At 44.8% G+C, this 21,903-nt stretch overlaps 1 protein-coding gene and 1 long non-coding RNA gene across 5 annotated transcripts; one reads left to right on the top strand and one right to left on the bottom strand.

The window, feature by feature from the left end:
- Positions 1-1,057: 1,057 nt before the first annotated feature.
- On the bottom strand, positions 1,058-15,131 carry GATA2 (GATA binding protein 2). 2 transcript variants are annotated; one of them, XM_033141029.1, is made up of 5 exons: positions 14,831-15,131; positions 12,990-13,607; positions 9,532-9,710; positions 2,869-2,994; positions 1,058-1,994 (listed from the first exon to the last, which is right to left on the bottom strand). In XM_033141029.1, the coding sequence occupies exons 1-5, from the start codon at positions 15,057-15,059 to the stop codon at positions 1,695-1,697; spliced, it is 1,452 nt and encodes a 483-aa protein (XP_032996920.1). In that variant the 5' UTR covers positions 15,060-15,131; the 3' UTR covers positions 1,058-1,694. The 2 variants fall into 2 exon arrangements, with proteins under 2 accessions (XP_032996920.1, XP_032996921.1); XM_033141030.1 differs by having other exon boundaries at positions 9,532-9,677.
- Positions 13,005-21,703, top strand: LOC117041818. Of its 3 annotated transcripts, none has more exons than XR_004426022.1 (3): positions 13,005-13,110; positions 15,219-15,283; positions 21,394-21,703. It is a non-coding gene; the product is annotated as an uncharacterized LOC117041818 (long non-coding RNA). The 3 variants fall into 3 exon arrangements; XR_004426024.1 differs by lacking the exon at positions 13,005-13,110 and adding an exon at positions 13,132-13,221; XR_004426023.1 differs by lacking the exon at positions 13,005-13,110 and adding an exon at positions 13,489-13,597.
- Positions 21,704-21,903: the final 200 nt, after the last annotated feature.

Genomic DNA, 21,903 nt, shown 5'->3' with positions numbered 1-21,903 from the left:
TGACTTGGTATAAGACAGCTTCCTAGGTTCATATAAAACAAAAACTCTACACAAAAACCATCAGAGCGACTGGAGACTGAACAAGAGCAATGCATAAAGGTGGTGCCTCGATGAGGGGTGTTTTTAGGTTCTGGGGGCTCCTAGGGCCAGGAGTTAGTAGGGCTTTTTGGTGCGAAGGGCTTGTCTTTGTGCAGACGGGGGAACAGGGAAAGAAGGCACAGATAACAGGAGTGATAGAAACAGAGGGGCAGCCCTGCACCGACCGGAAGGTTGAGAGCGGATAGGGCACAGAGGTTGTGGAGTTAGATTGCAGGTTGCCAACGCGGTGCCTGCAGGCACAGGTGTGCCCACAGAAGTCTCCCTTGGCTCCCAGGGGGTCCCCTCCTGCCGCTGATGTCAGACAATGAAAGAAGCATTCTACTGAGGTCAATAGAATGGATTGCAGTGTGTGCTTGGCTGTGGTATGTGTGTGTTGTTGTGCCCATTTTCTGAATGTTCCCATGGGTTCCCCAAAAAGTTGGCAACCCCCAAGCTAGGCGGGTGGAGCAAATCATGGAACTTAGTGGACTGGTGTACTCTATCTAAAACAACACAATCCATGACCGGAGGAGATACAGTTCAGACCTGCTGTTGGGAAGGAACAAGAGAGGAGTGGGGAACCAGGGCAGCCTGGGATGCAAGTACACCTGTTATCACTTTCTACAACCAACTAGATGCTCAGAGAGGTATGATGGGGAAGATATGCCGATTTTGTGCATTTTAGCCCTCCGGCCAATGCAGGACTGTTCGGTATGGAAAAACCTTTTAGCCATTTGTCCAGTGTATCTTGGTCTTCTTGTAGGATGCCATGCTTTTAAACAAAAGACCTTCACATTGACAAAAATGAATACAGAAATTATGTCAAAATAATCTGCACCTTGAGGCTGTTGGAACCTAGGTCAGCGCCAAATGTCTCCCTCTTTCACATACACAGCCCCTTCCTAGTAGATTTTTTAAAAGTTTAACAGCGATGAAGAGAATCAAGAGTGGCCATTAAAGCAATAAGAAGAAGATTAAAAAAAAAAAACTTTACCTGGGTGGATGTTTCTTTAAACAAAATAAAAAAATAAAATAAGATCCACAAGAACATGCAAGAGTTTTGAAGCTCTTTCTGGAACACAAGAGCAAAATAAATAATGATTTTTTTTTCCTGTATCTGATTTCTTTTCTTAAAAAGTAGATTTTTTTTTTAATAAAGTTGTCCATTTTTCCTCCCCTGAACACAAAGTCTGTGATAGAAATCCAGCATGGGCGGCTACCACTGAGCTTCCTCTTGCCTTGGGAGGCTGCTAATCTCTTTACAATATTCACAGTAATTAACAAAGAGAAAGGAAAGCTGGCTCCAGCTTCTTCGACTGCTTCAGCCACCTTTTCTTTCTGCTGGGACCAGAAGGTATCATTTCAAACAGGTGAGTTCCTCTTTCTCCATTTACCTGAGGGGGCAAAGTGCATAACAGGCACCATTAAGCATTTCTGCAGAAGACCCATCACTGCAAACTTTTAGTCTAGCGCTAGGAGTTGAACCACACTGGAATGAGATCCCCTTTCGTTCCTCTTCCTTCCCTACATTCTCTCCTCTGGGCAGATTTTTTCCCTCGCTGTCTCTTATAGGCAAAGCCCAGTGTTTTCAAGTTCTCTGTTAGGATCTTCAGATTCTATCCCATGGCTGTGACCATGCTGGATGGATGTGGATGTCCAAATGAGATGCTGGAAGATGGGTGAATGGGGGTAGGCGTTGGCAGGATATGTCCAGAGTGGCTGAAAGGTGGCAAATGCCCCATCGGTGTCATGTGACTGGCAAGGGCAGCAGCACTGAACGGAGAAGATTTCTCCTGCATGCACTTGGAAAGTTCCTCAAAACATTCAGAGCCTTTCTTGCTCTTCTTCGACTTGTTAGACATTTTTCTATTTCTGGTCTGAATTCCTTCCTTCTTCATGGTCAAAGGCCTGTTCACCTGCAAGAAATGAGAAAATCAGGCTCATGCAAGCAAAATGACCTTCTTGTGTACAAAAATAAAAAAAAATATTTAAACAGCCCCTGAGAGTTTCCTGGACAGAAATCATTTTCAGGCCAAAAAACAAAACGAAAACCCTACATCTCCTCCTTCCTCCCTGCAGATTTTGTTTATAAAATTTGATTTGTTTAATGAAACCACACTGGAAAACTTCAGACATAAAAAAGCAAGTTGGACCAAATACTGGCAGTTTCCACCCCTCCTTTCCTTAGCCTTAGCCCTTAACCTTCATTCATTTCCTAATTTAAAAAAGAAAGAAAAAAGATTTCCTTTTTAAATAAAAGAAAGAGGGAGGGGAAAGGCACACACACAGCACCAGATTCTAAAGCTGGAGTGTTTCAATTTTTAAAAAGAAGAAAGTTTGCACTATTTCTGTGTTCAGATAATATAAAATTTGGAACTGACCAGAGCATTCTACAATTTCTTTCATGCAGTGCCAAACTTATATAAAGATACCCCGACTGAATTAAACTTTACATGAATCCATTTGAAATGTCCTCTGAATTTCTGGGAAAGGCAGAGAACCATGCAGTGTTTGGGTTATAACCAAAAGTTCTAACCCTATTTTGCTTAAATCACCCGTGTGCTTTAGAAGCCAAGCTAATACATTGTAATGTCACTGAATTCCACATCACTATGCCAACAAAGAATGGCCGTGACCTCCCAGGGGAACCCTAAAAAGCTTTTCTCTTTAAATAAAAAAATAAAAAGACTCCCAGCAGTGAATACACAGGGGCTGGTGGACGCCATGCAGTTGCGGCATCAATCGTAGCTAAGCAAGCAAAAGGGTAACACATGGCAGGCAAATACTCACATTGTGCAATTTATAGTACAATCCACAGGCATTGCACACTGGGTCCCCATTCGCATTACGTCGCCATAAGGTGGTGGTGGTTGTTTGGCAGTTGGCACAACAAGTTCCTGCTCTCCTAGCTGCTGACTAATTAAAGGGGGGAGAGAATATGTTGAACAATCTGTTCTTTCAATGGCTCACGTGCAATATAATTTAATTTTTAAGAAGCAAGCTTTTTAATGAAATAAATGAGGACATACACACACACACAGAGCAGGGGAAAAAACCCTTTCTATGTTCCACCCCCTGCCCCGATTTGTTCTGGGATTTAAATGATCTATTTTGAAAATGTAAACCTGGACCTAATGCTAATGGGTGGTACATTACTCTATCAAATGTATTTGGTAGATAACCTGGGATATTGTGATGCCTGAAGGCGTTCGGTCCCATAGCTCAAAAATTGGGGGGGAATGTATGTGCATTAGTGCACCAGTCTAGTAGTTCCTTGTCCACCTGCTTGGCCTCTCATTCTTCTGTGCCAGACAACTAAATGGAAAATTCCAACTGTGCAAGAGCTTAATGTGTGCATCAAAAATGCACCTGGAGCTCTGGGCTGTATGAACAGTGTTGAAAAATTGCATGTGAATTGTCATGTTATCCATGCATATACAGTCGTACCTCGGAAGTCGAACAGAATCTGTTCTGGAAGTCCGTTCGACTTCCAAAACATTCAAAAACCAAAGCACGGCTTTTGATTGACTTCAGGAAGCTCCTGCAGCCAAGTGGAATCCACGGAAGCCCCGTCGGACATCCGGCTTCTAAAAGAACATTCGAAAACCAGAACACTCACTTCCGGGTTTCGATCGTTTGGGAGCCGGAACGTCCGACTCCCAAGGCATTCAGGAGCCGAGATACAACTGTAAAGCAAGAGAGGAGCAGGAGAACGGACTGAACATCACCCAAACCCGGAACTTGCTGTGTTCCACTACTTTAAGCAACTTTCTTCTAGGCTCAGTTACAGGTAGGTAGCCGTGTTGGTCTGCCATAGTAAAAAAAAAATAAAAAAATAAAAAATCCTTCCAGTAGCACCTTAGAGACCAACTAAGTTTGTTCTTTCAGAACTGGGAGAAAGCATCTTAAAAGCACAGAAAGGGAAGGCAGAAGGTGGGGAGAGAAGGTTTGCACCTTTCCATGCGAAGCCTTTGCCCACACATTCTTGCACGCAGTGCCTTTTCCTAGAAAAATAGGTGCCGGTACTCATCATGAAGTTGTTACAGTAAGTGCCACGCTTTTTAACAACAAAAAGAGATGCCAGTACCGATTGCCCAGATGCTTTACTCCTGGTGTCTAATTTGACTCAACCTCCCATGCTAGTTCTACTCAGTAGACCCATTAAAGCTAACATATATAACTAACTTTGGTTCATTAACTTTATCTACTCTGAGAAGAACTTATTTGGCTATAGCCCATTACCCATATACAGAACTTTGTGGAACAGTTAAAAAAATAATAATTCCCTGTTCTCATTATCTCAAAACTCGCTTTTAAAAGAATATTTATTGCCATTTTGTATGACACATTGTATAGCACCACCAATGTTTCCCTCAAACTCTTTTAACAAATGCACCCATCCCTCATGAAGTATGAGGTATATTCAGCAGTTATCCACATTTCTGATCATCCGGGTCACTTGAATAAAATGAGTTTGTACCGTTCTCTTGTCTGTGTATTAAATGCAGCAGGAGTGCATTTAGTTCTAACCACGACCAAAACTATGCATTTGACTCTAATTTGTAACCTGATGGTTTGGTGTATTTAGGCAGCTAGTCAATTCAAACTTGATGCTTTGCTTAACACTCAGACCCTAAACAACTGGGCTGATTAATCTGCCTGTGACATGGCAGTAACATGAAGATGCGCAATACTGCACTGGCACCCAATATATATGACCACATCTATACACTTCTGAAGATGTTTGATTTTGCATTGGAATATGCAAAATTAAACTAGTCCTTCTGACTTGCTAAGCATTAAACATATAGTGGACACTGGGATTGCGGGACACTGGGAGTGCGGGAGGCGTGTCCGCAACCTGCAGCGTCTGTAACCCGCAGCGCCGCATCTGTGTGGGTTGCGATGTGGCGCTTCTACGCATGCACAAAGCGTGATTTAGTGCTTCTGCGCATGCACCGAAACCTGGAAGTAACTTGTTCCGGTACTTCCGGGTTCAGCGCGTCCATAACCCGAAACCACGCAACCCGCAGCAAGCGTAACCCGAGGTATGACTGTACTAAACTTCAGCCTTGCTATAGAGTCTGCTAAATTGGAAGCTATGAGCTCTAGGGCTACCAGACTGAACTGAAAAGCTCCTGTGCATTATGTTTAGTGTTTACTGTTGTTTTATAATGTTGCTTGGGCCCCCAAGGAGTGGGAAGGGAGGGAGCTCCTCAACATGAAAGCAACCTAAGTAAGATTTACATTCGGGGGGGGGACTCTTTCCCCCCTAGATTGGCACTTGGCTGAGTGACCCATAACCCTGAAAACAATGGGGTCATTTCAGAAAATTTTAGGAGTGGGGGAGGAAGTGCACCCTCTCTTTTAGGAAAGAATCCTTCATTCGAAGGGTTCAGAGGTATTCTGCTCCAGAAAATATGTTCAGTACACTATGTTTGGCGCAGCCTAATGAGTGTGTCAGGGAAATATATACAAATATGTAAAAAGCATGGATGAGCTGATCCTCAAAAGCTCCATGAACATCCAAGCAAATGAAATGTGTACTATGACAGCGCCTTATGGCTCAACCTGTAACACTGATCCAATTTCTACAAGCCCAGTTTCTGAAGCTGACACAAAATGTGCAATAAGCAAGTATCCACCCCACTATGGCAGAATATAGCACAGACCTCTACTCTGGATCCAGTTTAGACCAAAAAAATGTGCCTATCTACACAGGGTGCTACCACTGCTCTTATTCCATCTGATTTCAGCTGCAATGCTGGGAATCTCTCATGTATGAGAAAAAACAATCCAACCATCTTGACTGTTCACAACGGTCATCGATTCTCCCAAGCCTTTCAGTGTACAGTGGTACCTCAGTTTCAGAACAGCCTGTTTACGAACTATTTGGTATATGAACTCCACAAAACTGGACGTAGTGTTAGCGAACTTTACCTCGGCCTACGAACGGAAGCCAAACGGTGGAAGACCTCATTAGGGAAAGCGCACCTTGGTTTAAGAATGGCTTGGGTTTAAGAACAAACTTCCAGAAAGGATTAAGATTGTAAACCGAGGTACCACTGTATACTAAAAAGCTCATGATTGTGTTTACCAATTTTCACAATTTCATAATGAGTCTCACAGCTAAGCATGTTTGTCTTTAATAGCCAGCTCTCAGGAGTAGAAAAATGAGAGAGAAAGAGAAAGAGAGAAAAGCATACATTTATTTTTACAACTGCTACTATTGCTACGTTTGGCACCAAGAATGTGTTAGGAGCTGCAGAAAAAATATATCTGAATCATAAGGTTACAAAATGAATGGAAGGAAAGCACGTTCAGAAACAAAGCAATATTATAAAAGGACTATTGAAAAAATCATTCTAACTGGAGCCGACAATACTATGACACAAAATTCAGAGGCTAATTCGGGTGGTAGAAATTGGTTGCCTGAAGTGCAGCAGAGGCACATCTGCTCCCTGGATCATAATCCTCCAGAAGTTCTATTCTACAAGACCAATTGAAATTAATGGGAACTATGTGAAAAAGCATGGTAGAGGAATCGGGGAATGTGTGCCATTGGAGTTTTTTGTGTAAGGCATGAAAATGTAATGTGCCAACTGCAATCGCACTACAGTATTCTGTTTGTTCACCGAAGATGTTTTCAGAAGCTCCTTATAAGACACAGCCTTCTGTTACATCAGGCGGTTTTTTCAGTTAGCCCAGTAGTGTCCATTCTGAATGGTAATAGCTCCCCAGGGTCAAAGCAAGTCTTCCTAATCCTAATAATGTACTAAACCAGGGTTTCCTAAACTTGGGTCTCCAACTGTTGTTAGACTACAGCTCCCATCATCCCTAACCAGGACCAGTACCCAGGGATGATGGGAATTGTAGTCCAAAAACAACTGGAGACCCAAGTTTGGGAAATCCTGTAATAAACTAACCTGTTACTTGCCAGAAAGTGAATCACTACAATTGCTTCCGCAGGAAAAGCGCATACATACATACTCTGCCACTGGGCTAAGGCCCCCTCCCAACTTATTCCAAGTTTACTGAGTCCCATTCAAAGAACTAGGGGTGCAAAAGAAGGCCAAGTAACTGCCCCTGGTTCTCAGGGGGATGAAGGCTGGTGAGCAGAAGCTTCTCACAGCTGTGATCAGTTCAAGTAGGACCAGAGCTAGGGAAAGGGGATGCCTAGGGCATAGCTTAGGTGTTCCCGTCCCCCACTGAGGCCCCAGCACTGTAAGGGACTTCTGGATAAGATGGGGTGACGGAATAGTGGCAAATGCTCTCAAACTGAGTCCTGCGCTTTCCTGTGTTCCTACTCTGCCTATTGGCTCATTTGTGTCATGAAGGGCTTCACTTAAAAGCCCATCACAGCACTGATCTGCTATTGGCCTGAGAGCACCGAGAGACACCCCCGCCCCCAAATAAACACACACCACCACCCTTAAACAGAGCTAGATGTTCAGGCTAAATGATTGAAGCTAGCCTTCCCCGCCCCATCATGCTTTCATCGCAGCCAAGCAATGTTTAGATCCCTATCACTGGATCAAGATAATTTCTTATCTCTTATACAGCTACAGCTTTCTGGCACAGTTTATAAACATTTTCATCTTTTATCCAGACTTCCAAATTTTGCAATGCTTTTTGGAGGTCTCAGTGGGTAAAAAAAGGTAGTGCAGCAATTTAAAATTAATATCATTGTTACTGGACAACAGTGGTGATTTTTCAATACAGATGGTTTATAATATTGGAAAGTTCTTAGAATTTGGATTGTCCTGGCTCATTCCTTGATCTAACGAATAAAAAATATATAGTAACACAAACTCCAGAAACTTTCAGTGAGTTAAGGACTTGCAGTCTCCCACCAAACATTTGAAAGCAGAGAGCTATGTTTGCATATTTGAGATAGTTTATTGATACTAGACTCTGCCGCTTAACTCTATGGCCTGTCCCATTTAGTCTGGCATGGAGTTTAGCCTGTGAGAGACGATAATGTTACACTGTTGTCTTAACATTTTTCTAGACGTGTCACTCACTTCAGAAGGAAAGCAAGTCATTAAGAAGCTCGCCCTGTTGAAATTCTGACTCACAGCCGACCCGCACTGTAGCCCATCCTAGCTTTAGATTGCTAGAGCCGTTCCTTCAGTCTCCTAGTTCTTGCTGTGGCAAAAAAACACCCCCCAAATGATGAGGGAGATTTTTAGGACCTCCACCCAACCCCACAAACCACATTGCTCCAAAAAAGAAAAATATTTATTATTCTTAGCATATATTTTTTTTACAAGCATTTGTAGAGTGGAGCATATTCGCAATTTCAAAACAGACAGCCTGACTGGCATGGCTTGTCTATAGAAACTCTTTAAAGCTTTTAAAGTCAGGAAACAGATACACAAAGTTTCCTTATCTTCAGAGTACAGATATCCGGATAGGAAACTACTACCAGGAGCCTAGATTTTTTTTAAAAAAAATCACTCAAATGAAAATACACAGTATAGGTGACTCCATGGAAAAATAATCAGTTCTTTTAAAAAGGCAATTAGAGAATTGCCCAAAGAGAGAGAGACAGAAAAGAGAAAAGAGAAAGAGCGAGCTAATGTTAGTTTTGCCATGGAATCGCTGAGTACAAAAATTACTTTATGAAAATAATTACTGAGCAGATAGCAACAATTTTGACATATCTGATTTCCCAAACTCCTTTCCCGCCCTTTACACTTTCTGCTTTGGATCTCTTTTTGGACTTTCGGACTGGAAGGGCATACATGACTAACACTTTCAGTTCCAGCCTACTTCTGAACTGTCCAAGAGGTCAAATGAATTAAAGCTGTCCTCTCTGGATAAAAGGGACAGAATGCAGCCACAGGAACAAACAGGCAGGCACAATTGGTTACACACCTTTCAACAGCCAGAGCTTTAGAGAAAACACAGACAGAACAAGAGAAGGTGAGCTGGTGGTTTCACACTGGCTAGTGTCTCTTTGAGCTACAAATCGGCAGCTTCAGAGTTTGAATCTCACCTCTGTAAGTGAATTCAACTCTGTAGCCTCAGGCAACCCACCCTCTTTCGGCCTCAGTCCTTACCCCTGCACAATGGAAATAATAGCACTAACCTACCTTACAGGATCGTTTTAAGAGCTACAATAAAACAATGGATGGGGGGGGGGGAGAAGCCGCTCAAATACTAAATGTGTGGTGTATATCCACAAACAAAATTGCTATTGTTCTGTAACTTGGCATGCAAAGTTCTGCGGGCAGGACCCCCTGCAAAAAAGAAAGTATGTCTCTAAGCGACACCCTGACCGCTGAGTGACATGGGTCTCATGTGCAGTGCAATATCTAGATCCCATACAGGCTCTGAAGCACACAGAGATGGGTCAGGTTGCCCTCTCGCCACCATACATGCATGTGTTTGTGTGGTCCCATTAAATCATTTTAGCATCAAAGCTGGTAGAGAGAAATAGACACCTACCAGTCTCCGTTTAGGTTTAATGAGAGGTCGGTTTTGACCGTTCATTTTGTGGTAGAGCCCACAGGCGTTACACAGGTAATGCCCAGTACCGTCTCTTCTCCAGAGAGGGGTGGCAGTAGCTCCACAGTTGACACACTCTCTGCCTTCTAAATGGAAACACGAAGAAACCGGATTTCTTTCTTTAAAAACAAATTCACAAAAGCTTTTTGCATTGTCCTTTTAGGCAGATTCCAGAAATCAAAACAGCACATTATTCAAAACAGAGGGGAGGAAAACAAGAGAGAGACATGAATGGCAACATCTACAGGGCATGCAATAAAGGTCTAAATCCAGGAGAGCTGCAGTGCCACACAAATTTCAAGCATCAATTTCTTAATACAGCGATCAGAAAGCAATTATATCTGGCAGAACTTGCATTGGTATCAATCACAATGTGGCAGAAAATGTCCTGCTTTGCTTCTCCAGTCTAATGCAGCTCTATGGCCACAGCATATTTGGGACTGTTCTTTCCTCCCTTCAACCCCCACCCCCCCAAAAAAAAAATTCTCAAGAAAAGCAAAGTAGGAACATCAACAATTGTATGGATTGCATTGCCGAGTTAGGATAGTTATCTAAACAGAATGGCAACTCTCCCACCACCAGCAGATCCAAACTCTCTCTGGAATTAAGCAGAGTTTGAAAGTGGACAAAGATCTGAAATAGTTCAGTAAGGGTTTTCAATATATGGGAGGGAAAACAGCTTTAAATGTATTCTTTGAATGAGTATACATTTAACTTTTTGAGCTTGCGGTTTACAATTTCTTAAGGAAGTTCTGATTGACTGAGTATACTCTTTGTTGCTGGCTTGTTCATATCATACATAAATATTCACTGACTATATGTTGTTGGCTATATATTTAAGGATTGACCTAACTTGAAAGATTCTGATATGTGCATGCTTGTTCCTCTAAAAAAGGGGGGGGGATATTTACTAAAAGTTCATTTGTCTGTGAGAAAGTCTAGTTAATAGAGGAAATTCTTTTAGCACAGTTTATGCAAATCATACAGTGTTTAATGCAGAGGAAATACACTTTGGCCAGTAACTTGAGCAGGCTGAGTTCTGCTGCATCTATGTCTCCTTTAATCTATGGAGTGGGTGGTTTTTAAACAGTACAGTCTGGAGTGAAAAATGAGGGAACTCTGTGAAGCTGAGTTCCTCGCTTTTGTCCCTCCTTGGGCAGGAAGCTGCAGGAGTCGCCTTGTCGTGAGTCTTGGTTTTTCTACAAAAACATTAAATGGTCACGAACTCTCCCCACTTCCATCTACAGGACAGGGTCTCCATTACAACACTTAGGAAAACTCACATCTAATAAAAAGCCTTGTGCTGAGAGAGGAGGGGAGGAGGGGCTGAGACCTATCGTAATTTTCCAAGGTGACTGTTTTATCTAGTTTGGAGCACTTTAGAAAAGTAACACTGGTGTGGGGTATTTTAAAAATTGCATTCTGTTTCTATGTGCTGGAGACAGTAATCTATCTCAGGTCCTGGGGAAAATGTGAATTCTCTCGCTCTTGAAAGGGAGCAATTTGAAGTGGAGATCCTGAAGCAGTAAAAACATGTGATATTTGGGTTGCAATGCTCATAAAAGAGATCATGTTTCTGAATTACTAGCCACTTTGAAAAGAGATGTTGTGTATACACATATATATCCTGCTTTATTTTTGGTCACATTAAACTCTGTATGTATTTACTATGGCCTGGTAAGGTTTGAAAGCAAAAAATATAAATGAAGCATTATGAACATAAATTATTAGCTTTTGTATCCATGAGAATATTATTCAATTAAACAGTACGCTTTTAAAGAAACAGAAGTTAAGAGAGTCTCTTTGGCTTAAAGATTTTATATGTGATGACAGATGGGAATTTTTAAAAAAGTTGCTTGTTTTAACAAACAGAGATGAGCTGGAGTTAACATGATAAGTGGCACTTATTTCCCTCCCCCAGTTTTATTGAATTCATTTAAATTAATATTTACAAGGTACCTTAGTAGCCAGCATTGGTATGTAAACTACATTTGAACTTTTGCTCCTTGTATGATCTGAAGGAAATCAGGCCCTCTGGAAGTTTTAAGAAAATGGCCTTGTAAATTTCAAGCCTGAACAGCTAGTTCTTTGCAAAATGTACTGCTTAATAAAGATGAACTTTTATCACAAGTTAACAAAAGCAACTTAGTGGAGATCCTGCAAAAAGAGGCAAGGGAATACAGGATCTTGCCAGACATTTCCAGTGAATACAGCTGGCCTAGGCCTTTATATTGCTGCGTTAAGAGATTTTCCAATATAAACCCTTATTTGCATAATTCAGATCTGCCAGTTTTGTGGGGGGTTTTTTAACGGATTACTGCATCCCTTGGGCCCAGCAGTGACCGAATGCTGCGGCAGGAACGTGAAGGGAGAGACAGCTTGCCTACAACCAATTAGCAATAACAAACTAAACTTTTGAAAGCTAGAGATGCCCCTGCTGTTCCAAGCTGCTCCCCCATCCTCATAAAATGTATGAGTAAGTTCAATTTGGTTACACTTTCTCACTAAAACTCAGCAAGGGGAATCCATTCAGGTCAAAGCAGAGCATTTTAAAAATGTCCTATGACACACAGAATCACTTAATCCAGATTATTTACCTACACCTTAACCCATTTAGCCACTCTTTTTGCAAAAGATCAAGGTGCTTAAAGAGTTTTAAAATAAAAAAACAATTGTTCCAGTTTTCAATATATGTTAATACACCAACAGCAATTCTAATCTGCATTGATTATTGCAATTACAAAATCAAAGGAGCAGAAAATTTAGACTGAATTAATAAATTGGATGTGAACCTAAGTGGGCCAGAACTTCCAGCATCCATTCAACTTTTTTTTTTTTGTAAATGCTACTATTTAAGTTTAAATAGTTAGTTCAATGTGGGTGGTTTGGTCTTTGCAATTTGTACTGAGAAAACTACCCCGCAAAATACACAAAAGGCTTATTTTTAAGCACTTGTTTTCATTTTTTGTTTTATCCACTATACCAAAATCTCTGAACTCTTATCTGGTGAATGACATGAATTGCCTCAATCCCCAGCATTGCATTTCAGAGAGGAGGTCACAAAGGATACATGCCTCAAGTCTGCTCGGAATCCTTTGGCCCATTTTAAATATATATCATTATTGCTATTAGGTGTTAATTAGCAGCGGCCAGGGTAGCAGTTTCCAGTTCTTATCTCGGAGTAAGGCAAGAGCATTATAAATCCTCTTTTGAGAATATACACAAGACAAAGTTGAGCACTCATACCGGCTGCCTCCTCTTCCACCCCCATCCATGCACATGCAAGCCCACCGACCTATTTTCCTTTCCTAAAGACTGAATGAACTCAAGGGGTGCATTATTATTATCATCATCATCATCATTCTGTGAGAAGAGGGTGGGGCGGACAAGGGGCTTACCTGAGCAGGACCGGGCTTTGCTTCTCTGCTTGGGGGTGAAGCTGGAGGCGGGCCCCCCGAGGAAGCTCCCCGGGTGGAAGAGGCTGCCGCCGTAGTCGTGGGCGGCGGGCACGTAGGAAGGGTAGGTGGGGATGGGGTGGTGCGTGGAGGGCTGCGCGCCCATGGAGGCGGCGAGGCTGCTGCGCAGCGGGCTGGCGCTCTCCATCTTCATGCCGTCGGCCAGAGACACCTGGTACTTGAGCGGCTCCTTGTCGTCTTGCCGGCCGGCCGAGGCCGAGGCGGGCGAGGCGGCGCTGCTGCCGGCGTTGGGGTCCGGGGAGACTTCCTTGGGCGGCGTGGGCGGGAAGCCGAAGAGGTGCGAGCCCGAGTGCGAGGCCGGCGTGAGCGACGAGGCGGAGGCCGCGCTCGACGCCGAGCTGCCGCCGCCGGGGTACACCGAGATGGCGCCGGGCGGCGCGCCGGCCGCCGAAGGATGCAAGGGCCCCTTGGTGAAAGGGTTCACCGTCCACGGGTTGTGATGGTGCGCCGCCGACAGAGCCGCTTTGCTGCTGTCCAGCCAGGGCAGGCCGGGGCTGTGGAGCAAGTGAGGCCGGCACATTTGGCTCCCGGTGAGGCGGGCTGCGGGCAGGGAAAAGGGCGTCAGTCAGTCAGACGGTCAGGGGAGGCCTAAGGGCGCTTTTCTCTCCCGGCCACCCAGCTGCCGACCCCCGCACCCCGCTCCGCCTTGGCGGGGCCTTGTGCGCAAAGATGATGGCACGCCCTTTGGCCTTGCCCCTACTCGAGCCACAAAATGGAGTCAGCCTTGCCCCGCGCCCGGAATTCACGCCATGCACATTAGTATACCAGCCGCTTCAAGCAGCCATGATTCAACTCCCATTCCAAGGGAAACGTGCTTTTGACTCCCAGAGGAGGAGGGTCGAAAGCTTGTTAAACGAGGCTGCCGTGAGCACTGCCATATAACCTACCCAAAATAAAATAAAAACCTGCAGGATCAACAGTGAGCAGCAAGAAAAAGGACACTTGGGGCTTCTTTTGGAAATTAGTGGGGATTCAGGAGTAAAGTGCCCGCATGCTTGGATCCCGTACTTTGGAACAGGTTTTTTTTGGGGGGGGGGGGAATCCAGATAGGAAGGTACCCCACAGCTCCTCCACTCTTTGCTCAGGCCAAGTGAATGAAGGCAACCGCCAGGCAGGCGATCTTCCCTCCTGCAATCGAGCAGCAGAACTACTTCGGGCATGGGAGCAAAGTCCCACCGTTAAAAGTACACGAGGAGGGGGCGGTGGGGGATGTCAAGGAGTTGGGCCTTTCCTAGTCTTAAAAGCAACACGCACACCTCCCAACAGAGCTCTATTAAGCAGAACGAGTTGTTTTTGTTGTTGGCGGTGGTTTTGGGAGGATTTTTTTCTCTCCCAGTGACTGCAATGCTTTTTAAAGTTTTCTCCACACACATGAAAAAGGTGCGCGTCATCTCATCTTTCCCCGACCCCGCCTTTATATGCATGCTGATCCAAAAGTATTTCAAATAGGATTAGATTTCATATCCGGGAAATGGCCCGGTCTTGTGCCTGCGAAGTACTGTATATCTGTAGTTAACAAGCCCCTTCCCCCTCTCCAAACGCGAAGACGCCGCTTCCTTTTCCTATTCCCCCCCTTTTTAAAAAAGGGCCAACCTTTTTCTAGGATTAAACCCAACCCGATCGCCCTCATGTACTATTGCTCCTTCGCAAGAAACCCAGTCTCATCTCCATGAAGATCAGCAGGAGCCCGAGGCAGAAACAGAAAGCAAGAAGAGCTGGGAGGCCGGGGGTGAAGGGAGGAAGGAGCGGAGGGAGAGATTTACCGTGCGCCTGGCTGTAGGAAACTCTGGCTCTGGCATGGGCCGAGTTGGCATAGTACGGGTTGCCTTGGGAGTCCAGATGATTGAAGAAGACATCCACTTCGTCCGGAGGTAGGAGCTGCGCTGGTTCCATATAGTTATGAGCCAGTCCCGGGTGATGGGTCTCCGGGTGCTGCCCGTTCAGTACGGCGTGATGGGCCATCCAGCGCGGCTGGTCCGTGGCTACCTCCATTCCTGTGGGCTTCTCCCCCACTCCCCCCCTAAAACCCTCCCTCCAACCCAAAACCGTTTTGGTTTAGAGTTGGTTTTGAAACTGTAGAGATCTCGGGAGAGAGCTAAAGTTGATCTCGGAAGGCAAACAAAGGTAACCGTGTGTCCCTCTTTTAAACAGGGAAGTTGCGGAGAGAGGTTCCTGCCACACACCTGGGATCACCACCTGTAAGGAAGGAAGGAACGGTTAGTACCTTACGTGCCTTTTGAAGATGTGCTCCAAAGAGTACGCGTTAGGTTCCGGCAGACACAGTCCTGTAAAAATTGCCCTCTGAATCACGGGATGGAGGTGGGGGGAGGGAAGAGAGGGGAGCGAAGGAGGGTCCTTATTTTGACCATCACACTCTGTAGCCCCCCCCCCCCCCGGTTCAGAAATATTCATTCTTCCACACCGTCCCCAGGCTAACCTCAAAACATTTGTTTTTAATGTTCCGCTGTACAAAAAAAATAGTATTTACTTTTCTACAGTTGTCAATAAGCGACGAACTGTAAGAAAAGAGGAAAAGAAGAGAGCCCTTTGGTCTGCGTTTGTTTGTAGTTCAAACTGAGATAAAAGAAAAGAAAAATCGGAGTGATGAGTGCTTTAAAAACAAAAACAAAATGCGATTCGAACGCGTTTTCTCCTGCAAAATAAGCGCAGTCGTCTTTTCCTCCCCCCGCCCACCCTCTCGGTTCCACTAACAAACATACTTACAGAGAGAAATTCCAAGCAGACTGAATCTAACTCCAAATGTTTGAAAAGTTTCTTTATGAGGCTGTAAAGGGGGGGGGGGGAGATGATTGTTTGGAGGATGGAAATGCAGAAGAGTGAGCGAGGGAGAGGCGAAGAAGAGAGAGAGAGAGAGAGAGAGGAGGCTTGGATAGAAGCTCTTACTCAGATGGCAAGCTCCACTTATTCTGGCCTTTTTTGTAACATCCCCAAAGCATCCTATGTCAGCTCTGGCGCCAGCTGGACTCAGTTCAGTAGACATGAACTAGGGGCGACGCGCAGGCTAAGAACCAGCCAATCAGAAGCCAGGCGCTCAGCCGAGCCTTGCGATTGGCCCCGGAAAATCCACATTCCCCTCATTTACTCCAAACAGCTAAAAAGCGCTGAACCCGCCAAAGACTCCCTCCACCCCCACCCCACGCGCCATTCCACTCCTCCATTGCTTTTTAGACTTTCGCTGCCCCCCCCACCTCTTCCATAACTTCCCGGTTCGCCCCATTCCAGCTTTCTCATTATTAAGCAAGCTCCTTATCTCTCAGAGATCGTGCTTTCTTCTTGTTGCAAAGTGTATACTTTACTCAGCGTAAAGCATGCTCCTTACCTAGGATTTGGGAATCTACACGGCACTAAATAACATAGGGAGAAAGTGTGTGTGGGGGGGGGGGAGAGAGAAGTACTTAGAAGCAGAGTAGGCAGGGACATGGAGTCAAGAAATATGGTTAGCTTTAGGAAACCCACACCCTATTTCTCAAGGCCCAGAGTCCGGTTCCCCATCATTTTAAAACAAGGGCAACAATTGCCTGCATTTGTTTAAACCAGAAGTACCTCAAATAAAACTGAAGTGGCTGTTAATGTACCAGCGAATTCTAATCCAAACGTATTTAAAATCAGCAATGGTTTTCTTTCTAACTACATGCCTTATTTCTTTCCGCTGTAGTTCAGTGTTTTGGTTCTATTATTACATAATTGTTATTTCACCATAACTGCAGTGCTCAGTCCATTCACTTCACAGTAGATCAGACACCCAAGCTGCTTTAACTTCTCAGCAGTAAGTACATTCAGGATCGTAGTCCATGTGGCATTTTTCTCAGGCAGCTTGTTTTGTTCACCATTTAATAAATGAACAAAACCAATACCCAACTTGCATTAAAAAAAGCAGAAATACATTTTCCAAGTCACACTTTTAACATCAGTTTAAAATCTTTGTTTAAAATAGTAAATATTTTTAGTAGAAGTGAATTAATTATATTAATACTCCACAGGCATGGCAATTTGGAAATAATTCTGGGTAGAAGTATAATTTAGTGATAATATAGCTGCCTGATCATTACAATAGCCTCCTACCGCTCTGGATTTTCTTAAATCTGATATTTAGGTTAAAGCAAGAATACAAAAGCACTGGTTTTGCATGGAAGTCATGAGTCTTTCTAGGTAATCGCCTGAAAAATCCCGCCCTAACCAAGGCCATAGGTATTTAGAACCCTTTGTGTCCAATATGACTATTGGACATTTACAATTCCAGGAAAATCCGGGCAAACCACATACGTTATTGTATGCTCTTTTCATTCCTTATGGGGCACTGGAACGATGTAAACAGGGCCAGCTCTCAATCATGTTCAAAATATTGATATGCTTTTAACTCTCTGAATGTAAACCATGACTATGCTACTGCTTGGGATTTCAAAAACTTTTTAATAAACCGCTATCTGTTAGTTTGAAGCTCCCGAAGCTTTCGAGCCTGCTGCTTGAAACAGCTCCTGCCACAGGCGAGGTGGGTGGCTCGAGAGAACTAGCCGCTTGCTCAGCAACTCTCACTCCCCATCTAAAACATTTCATATACCCAGCAAAAAAATAAAAATTGAAAAGGAAAATCCTCCAATCACCCCCAGAAAGCATTGGTGGCAGACTGAAAGAACGCCCCCCTCACAAGCAAAAACATTTCTAAAAGGAAAGAAACCATCCAAATCAAGCCCACGATTTAGAAGACAAACTATTCAGTGGATACATTCTTCCGTCCACCATTCCGCATTAATAAAAACAGCAGCAGCAGCAGCAACATTTCAGGGGACTTTGCTTTTGCGCACGAGATCTACGAGCGGCTAGTTGCCTTCCCTTTCCTCAGGTTAAGTGTATTGTTGTTGCCCATCGCCAGCATGACTAACCTTAAGAGTTTTAATATTCGCAATTTTTTCTGAAGACGCTACTGCTCTTGTGCCTCGTTTCTTTCCTGCTCCGGATCAAAACTCTAAATCTTTCTTTCAAATCCAGCACATAGAGGAGCCTAATAAAATCTCTCCTCTCCCCTGGCTGCCACTATTTTAAATGTCGCCTTTTCCGCGGTGGTTTAATTGGGGACGAAGTGTGGGGTTGTTCCTGGGTCCTTCCTAGCGGCGAAGGGAGCAAGGGCGCCCGACTGCCCAGGAGAGACTCCCCCGGATCATTTACTCGAGATCGGATTCCGCCTCCCTCCGTGCCTTGTTGTTACGAGGGTTAAAGCTGTGAATTCTTCCCCCTTAACTCGTCTAGAGAAGAGAGATATTCTTGCGGATTTCTCTCCTCGGAGCAGAATACTGTTAAATATAGACATGCCTTTTGTGCGGTAAAAGTTTTGATCTCCCTAAATCTGTTTTCGGGAGTAAGGCTATTTTCATAATAAGGTAGATAAAATAATAATAATAATGCTTTCTTTATAGATACTGCCCCTTTCCCTCTCCCACCCTGCTTTTGAAGGGCTTTTCCCCACCCCTCGCTGGATTTGAGACTCGCTCCCCAGCTTGCTTTAAATTGATGGACAGGTAAATGCCCTGTCGTTGCGGCGACACGCGCGCACGCCTTAGCATCGGTTCGCTTGTGTCATTTGAGGCAGGCACCTGTGTCTCTGATCTGGGGGAGACACACACACAACACCAGAGAAGGACCTGGCTGGTTGGAGGAAAACAAGCCAGCCCACTGCAATTGCTATAACTAGCCAAACCAGGTGAAGAAATAAATGGAGGCGTTAGAAACACACTCACCAACTTGGTCTCCTCCAGTTCGCTGCTCCAGCTGGAGCCCGCCCCAGACCCCTCTTGCTGCTCTTGCAGGTAAAGAAAGAGGTTTATATACAAGTGACGTCTCTCCAAATATTTGATCTGCGGGCGGGGGTGCAGATGACGGCATCGAAGATAGGGTGGGAGCACCACACACACACACACTCTTAGGGGTTTCCCCTCTCCGTCCCCACGAATGCAGTCCTGACTCTCCCCCTACCCCGCTTCAGTTTGGTGCAGCGTGCTTACTCGGAAGTAAGCCCTCCCGACTCTGCTGCGCGCAGTCTCGGCCTGCATTTCCTCCCAGAGCCTGAAGCCGAAGCGACCATGGGCTGTATATGCCGCCTGTGATTTCTGGCTCTTCGTTGGGCATTGCACAATCAGGCCAGGATCGCCGTCGAATTTAACCGACCAGATAAAGGAAGTTCTGAAAGCCAAGCTCGCCCCCTTCCCTCCGCCCCCGGACCCCCCCCCCCCAATACTATATTGCTGCTCTGTGTGATCCTTTCCCCGACACCCCCCCCCCCCCGGTATGGATCGGGCGCACGCGTCCAGATACAAAGTAGTGCGGCAAGGAGAGATGGCGACTCCGGTTGCAGGGCAGGCAAGCCCAGCGTCTAAACTTTCCTAAACTCCTGGCCAACCGCCGCGCCGAGGGCCCGGCTTGCTAAGCAGCCACCCTTCCTGCCCTTTTGCTCAACACCCAAGCGGTCTGCTTTCGCTCTGGTGGATTCTCGCCATTGTTATGCTTTCCTTCGACCTTCTTCCTTACTCGTTCCTCTTCACAGCCGCCCAGGACTACCAAGGCGCTTGCACGGATGCTAACCGATCCTCAACCCCTCACCCAGACCCAGACCTTTCTTCAGAATGGGGTGAGGGGGTGGGGAAGGATGGGAGACACGACACGCTCCCGTAATTTAGCCATCAATTCTCTTCCTATTTGGACGGAAGGTACAGCAGCATGTCCAGCCCGCATCAGTTCAGGAACAGCAGAGGCGTCATTTTCCTTCTCAGTTTTAAGGCGCAGTTAATGAGAAACTTTTCTACAAAGTCAAGGCACTTTCATCTCTGGGTATTTAATAACGCGCACGCACACAAACGCGCAGGCTGACAATGGAACCCGCGAATGGGCATCCCGCTTCTTATTTCCAGTCTCCTCAAACGATTATTCACCTCTAATGTCACTTTTTTTGAGGGGTGGAGGTTGGGCATAGGGGGGAAAGAAGTATTTCTCAAAGACACCCAAAGACACTTCATTTATTTTTCTCTTTAGGCCCTTGCCTACTTTTTACCTTAGTCAGGTAATACAGGTCAGCCCCCTTTGATGGATACATTTAGGACAAATTTGGTCCTAAATTCACCTCGGATTCTTAAGGTGAGAGAGGTTAGCGTCCACAATCTTAAAGCACGTTTAGGCAGAGCGCACTGTGTTATCCTAGTTAAATGTGCACGGGATTGCAACCTTGGTCGTAAAAAGGAAACATTACAAACCCGTCTTGACAGGTCGTTTTGTTACCCCCCCCCCCGCCTCCCCAAACCCTGCTAAAACTATCTTATGGTATTCAGAAGGGATGGAAATAAAAGCAATCCCCTCTGACTAATGTTCCCCGTCAACAAGGCAAGGCTGGTTTATTTCAAACACCCAGAAGATCTTCCTTCCTTTGACACCCTGAGCTGCTCAGCTGTCACTGGGCATTAGCCACTCTTGGAAACGACAAGCCCCCAAGGTAGAGTCGGGGGAAGAAACTCCCCCTTTCCCAAAATGGGCTCTGTGTCCCTGCAAAGAGTTAGAGAAGTCCGCGGGAGAATGGAGCCAGTTACAAGCCCTTGCTAAGGACACCACCAAGGCTGAAGGAGTCTCTCCAGGTGTCCAGCAGCATTGGCTCTTCCGCCTCTGGTGGGGAGCGTCTCTTCCTCTAGGTTGCCCCTTGCCTTTCAAGCCCCTGTTCTAAGGCTATGGGAACAAGTCAACAGGACTTTTCATCCATGGAGTTAATTCAGTCATCACATTTTGAAGGTTCTGTCTCCAGCTACCTGCACCTTAGGAAAACTTTAGCCAAGAAGAACTTAAGATATGGGAAAAAATAAAAAATTCCTTCCAGTAGCACCTTAGAGACCAACTAAGTTTGTTCTTGGTATGAGCTTTCGTGTGCATGCACACTTCTTCAGATACCTGAAGAAGGAAGGAAGGAATTTTTTATTTTATTTTGTTTTGACTATGGCAGACCAACAAGGCTACCTACCTGTAACTTAAGATATAGGAGTTTTCCTTTCTTTAAAAGTACCTGGTTGTGAGGGTAGGGTGGCTGTTTTGTTTAATTAACTACGGTAATGGAACCAGATGTCCCCATTCTCCAGTATTATACACAAAGTGAGAGATTTAAAAATAAATGAAAATGAAAATGAAATCATGCCATTTAATGGAAGAATGGATGCAATCAACCAAATGTGAGTCGGAGGGAAGGAAAGACCTTCTTTCCAGTTCCAAAAGTGAAATTTACTGGGATGGAAAATATAGGAGTGCCTCTGTGACTGACCCAGGTGCTATTATGTTCCAGGTGTTTGTTGTTGTTTTGCTTCTCCTGACACTTCCCGGGATCCAGGCCACAGAACAGAATAGATGATGGCACTTCAGTTGGCTGAGCATCCTGAGGAATTGTGATCGATTTGTAAAGCCAGGTAGTGTAAGCATGGACAGGAGAGCATCGTTTGTGTGTGTCATTGTTGATTGTGAAGTATCCCTATTTATAATGTGCAAGCAGTGTAGGTGAAACAGGAAGACGAATAAGAAAGTTTCCCAAAGTTTCATGTGATAACATACCTATTTATTTTGCTAACAAAAAAGTGCAAGCTTTAGAGCTGTGCAGAACCCCCACCCACCCACAAGTTCTGTAAAACTGGAAAAGCTGCTGTGCTGCATACATGCTTGATGCAATCAAAAATACCACCTGAATCACATCTGTCTTGTATAGGACCAGAATTCTAAATACACTTCTAGGTGCTCTTGAAAAAGAAGGTAGCTTTATCGGCCCATAATCTAAAATCCATATTAGGGCAATGCCCTTGCT

This window comes from Lacerta agilis, chromosome 2 (assembly GCF_009819535.1).
Source record: "Lacerta agilis isolate rLacAgi1 chromosome 2, rLacAgi1.pri, whole genome shotgun sequence".
NCBI classification, from domain to species: Eukaryota; Metazoa; Chordata; class Lepidosauria; order Squamata; family Lacertidae; genus Lacerta; species Lacerta agilis.
This window is presented reverse-complemented; position numbering and strand designations above follow the sequence as displayed.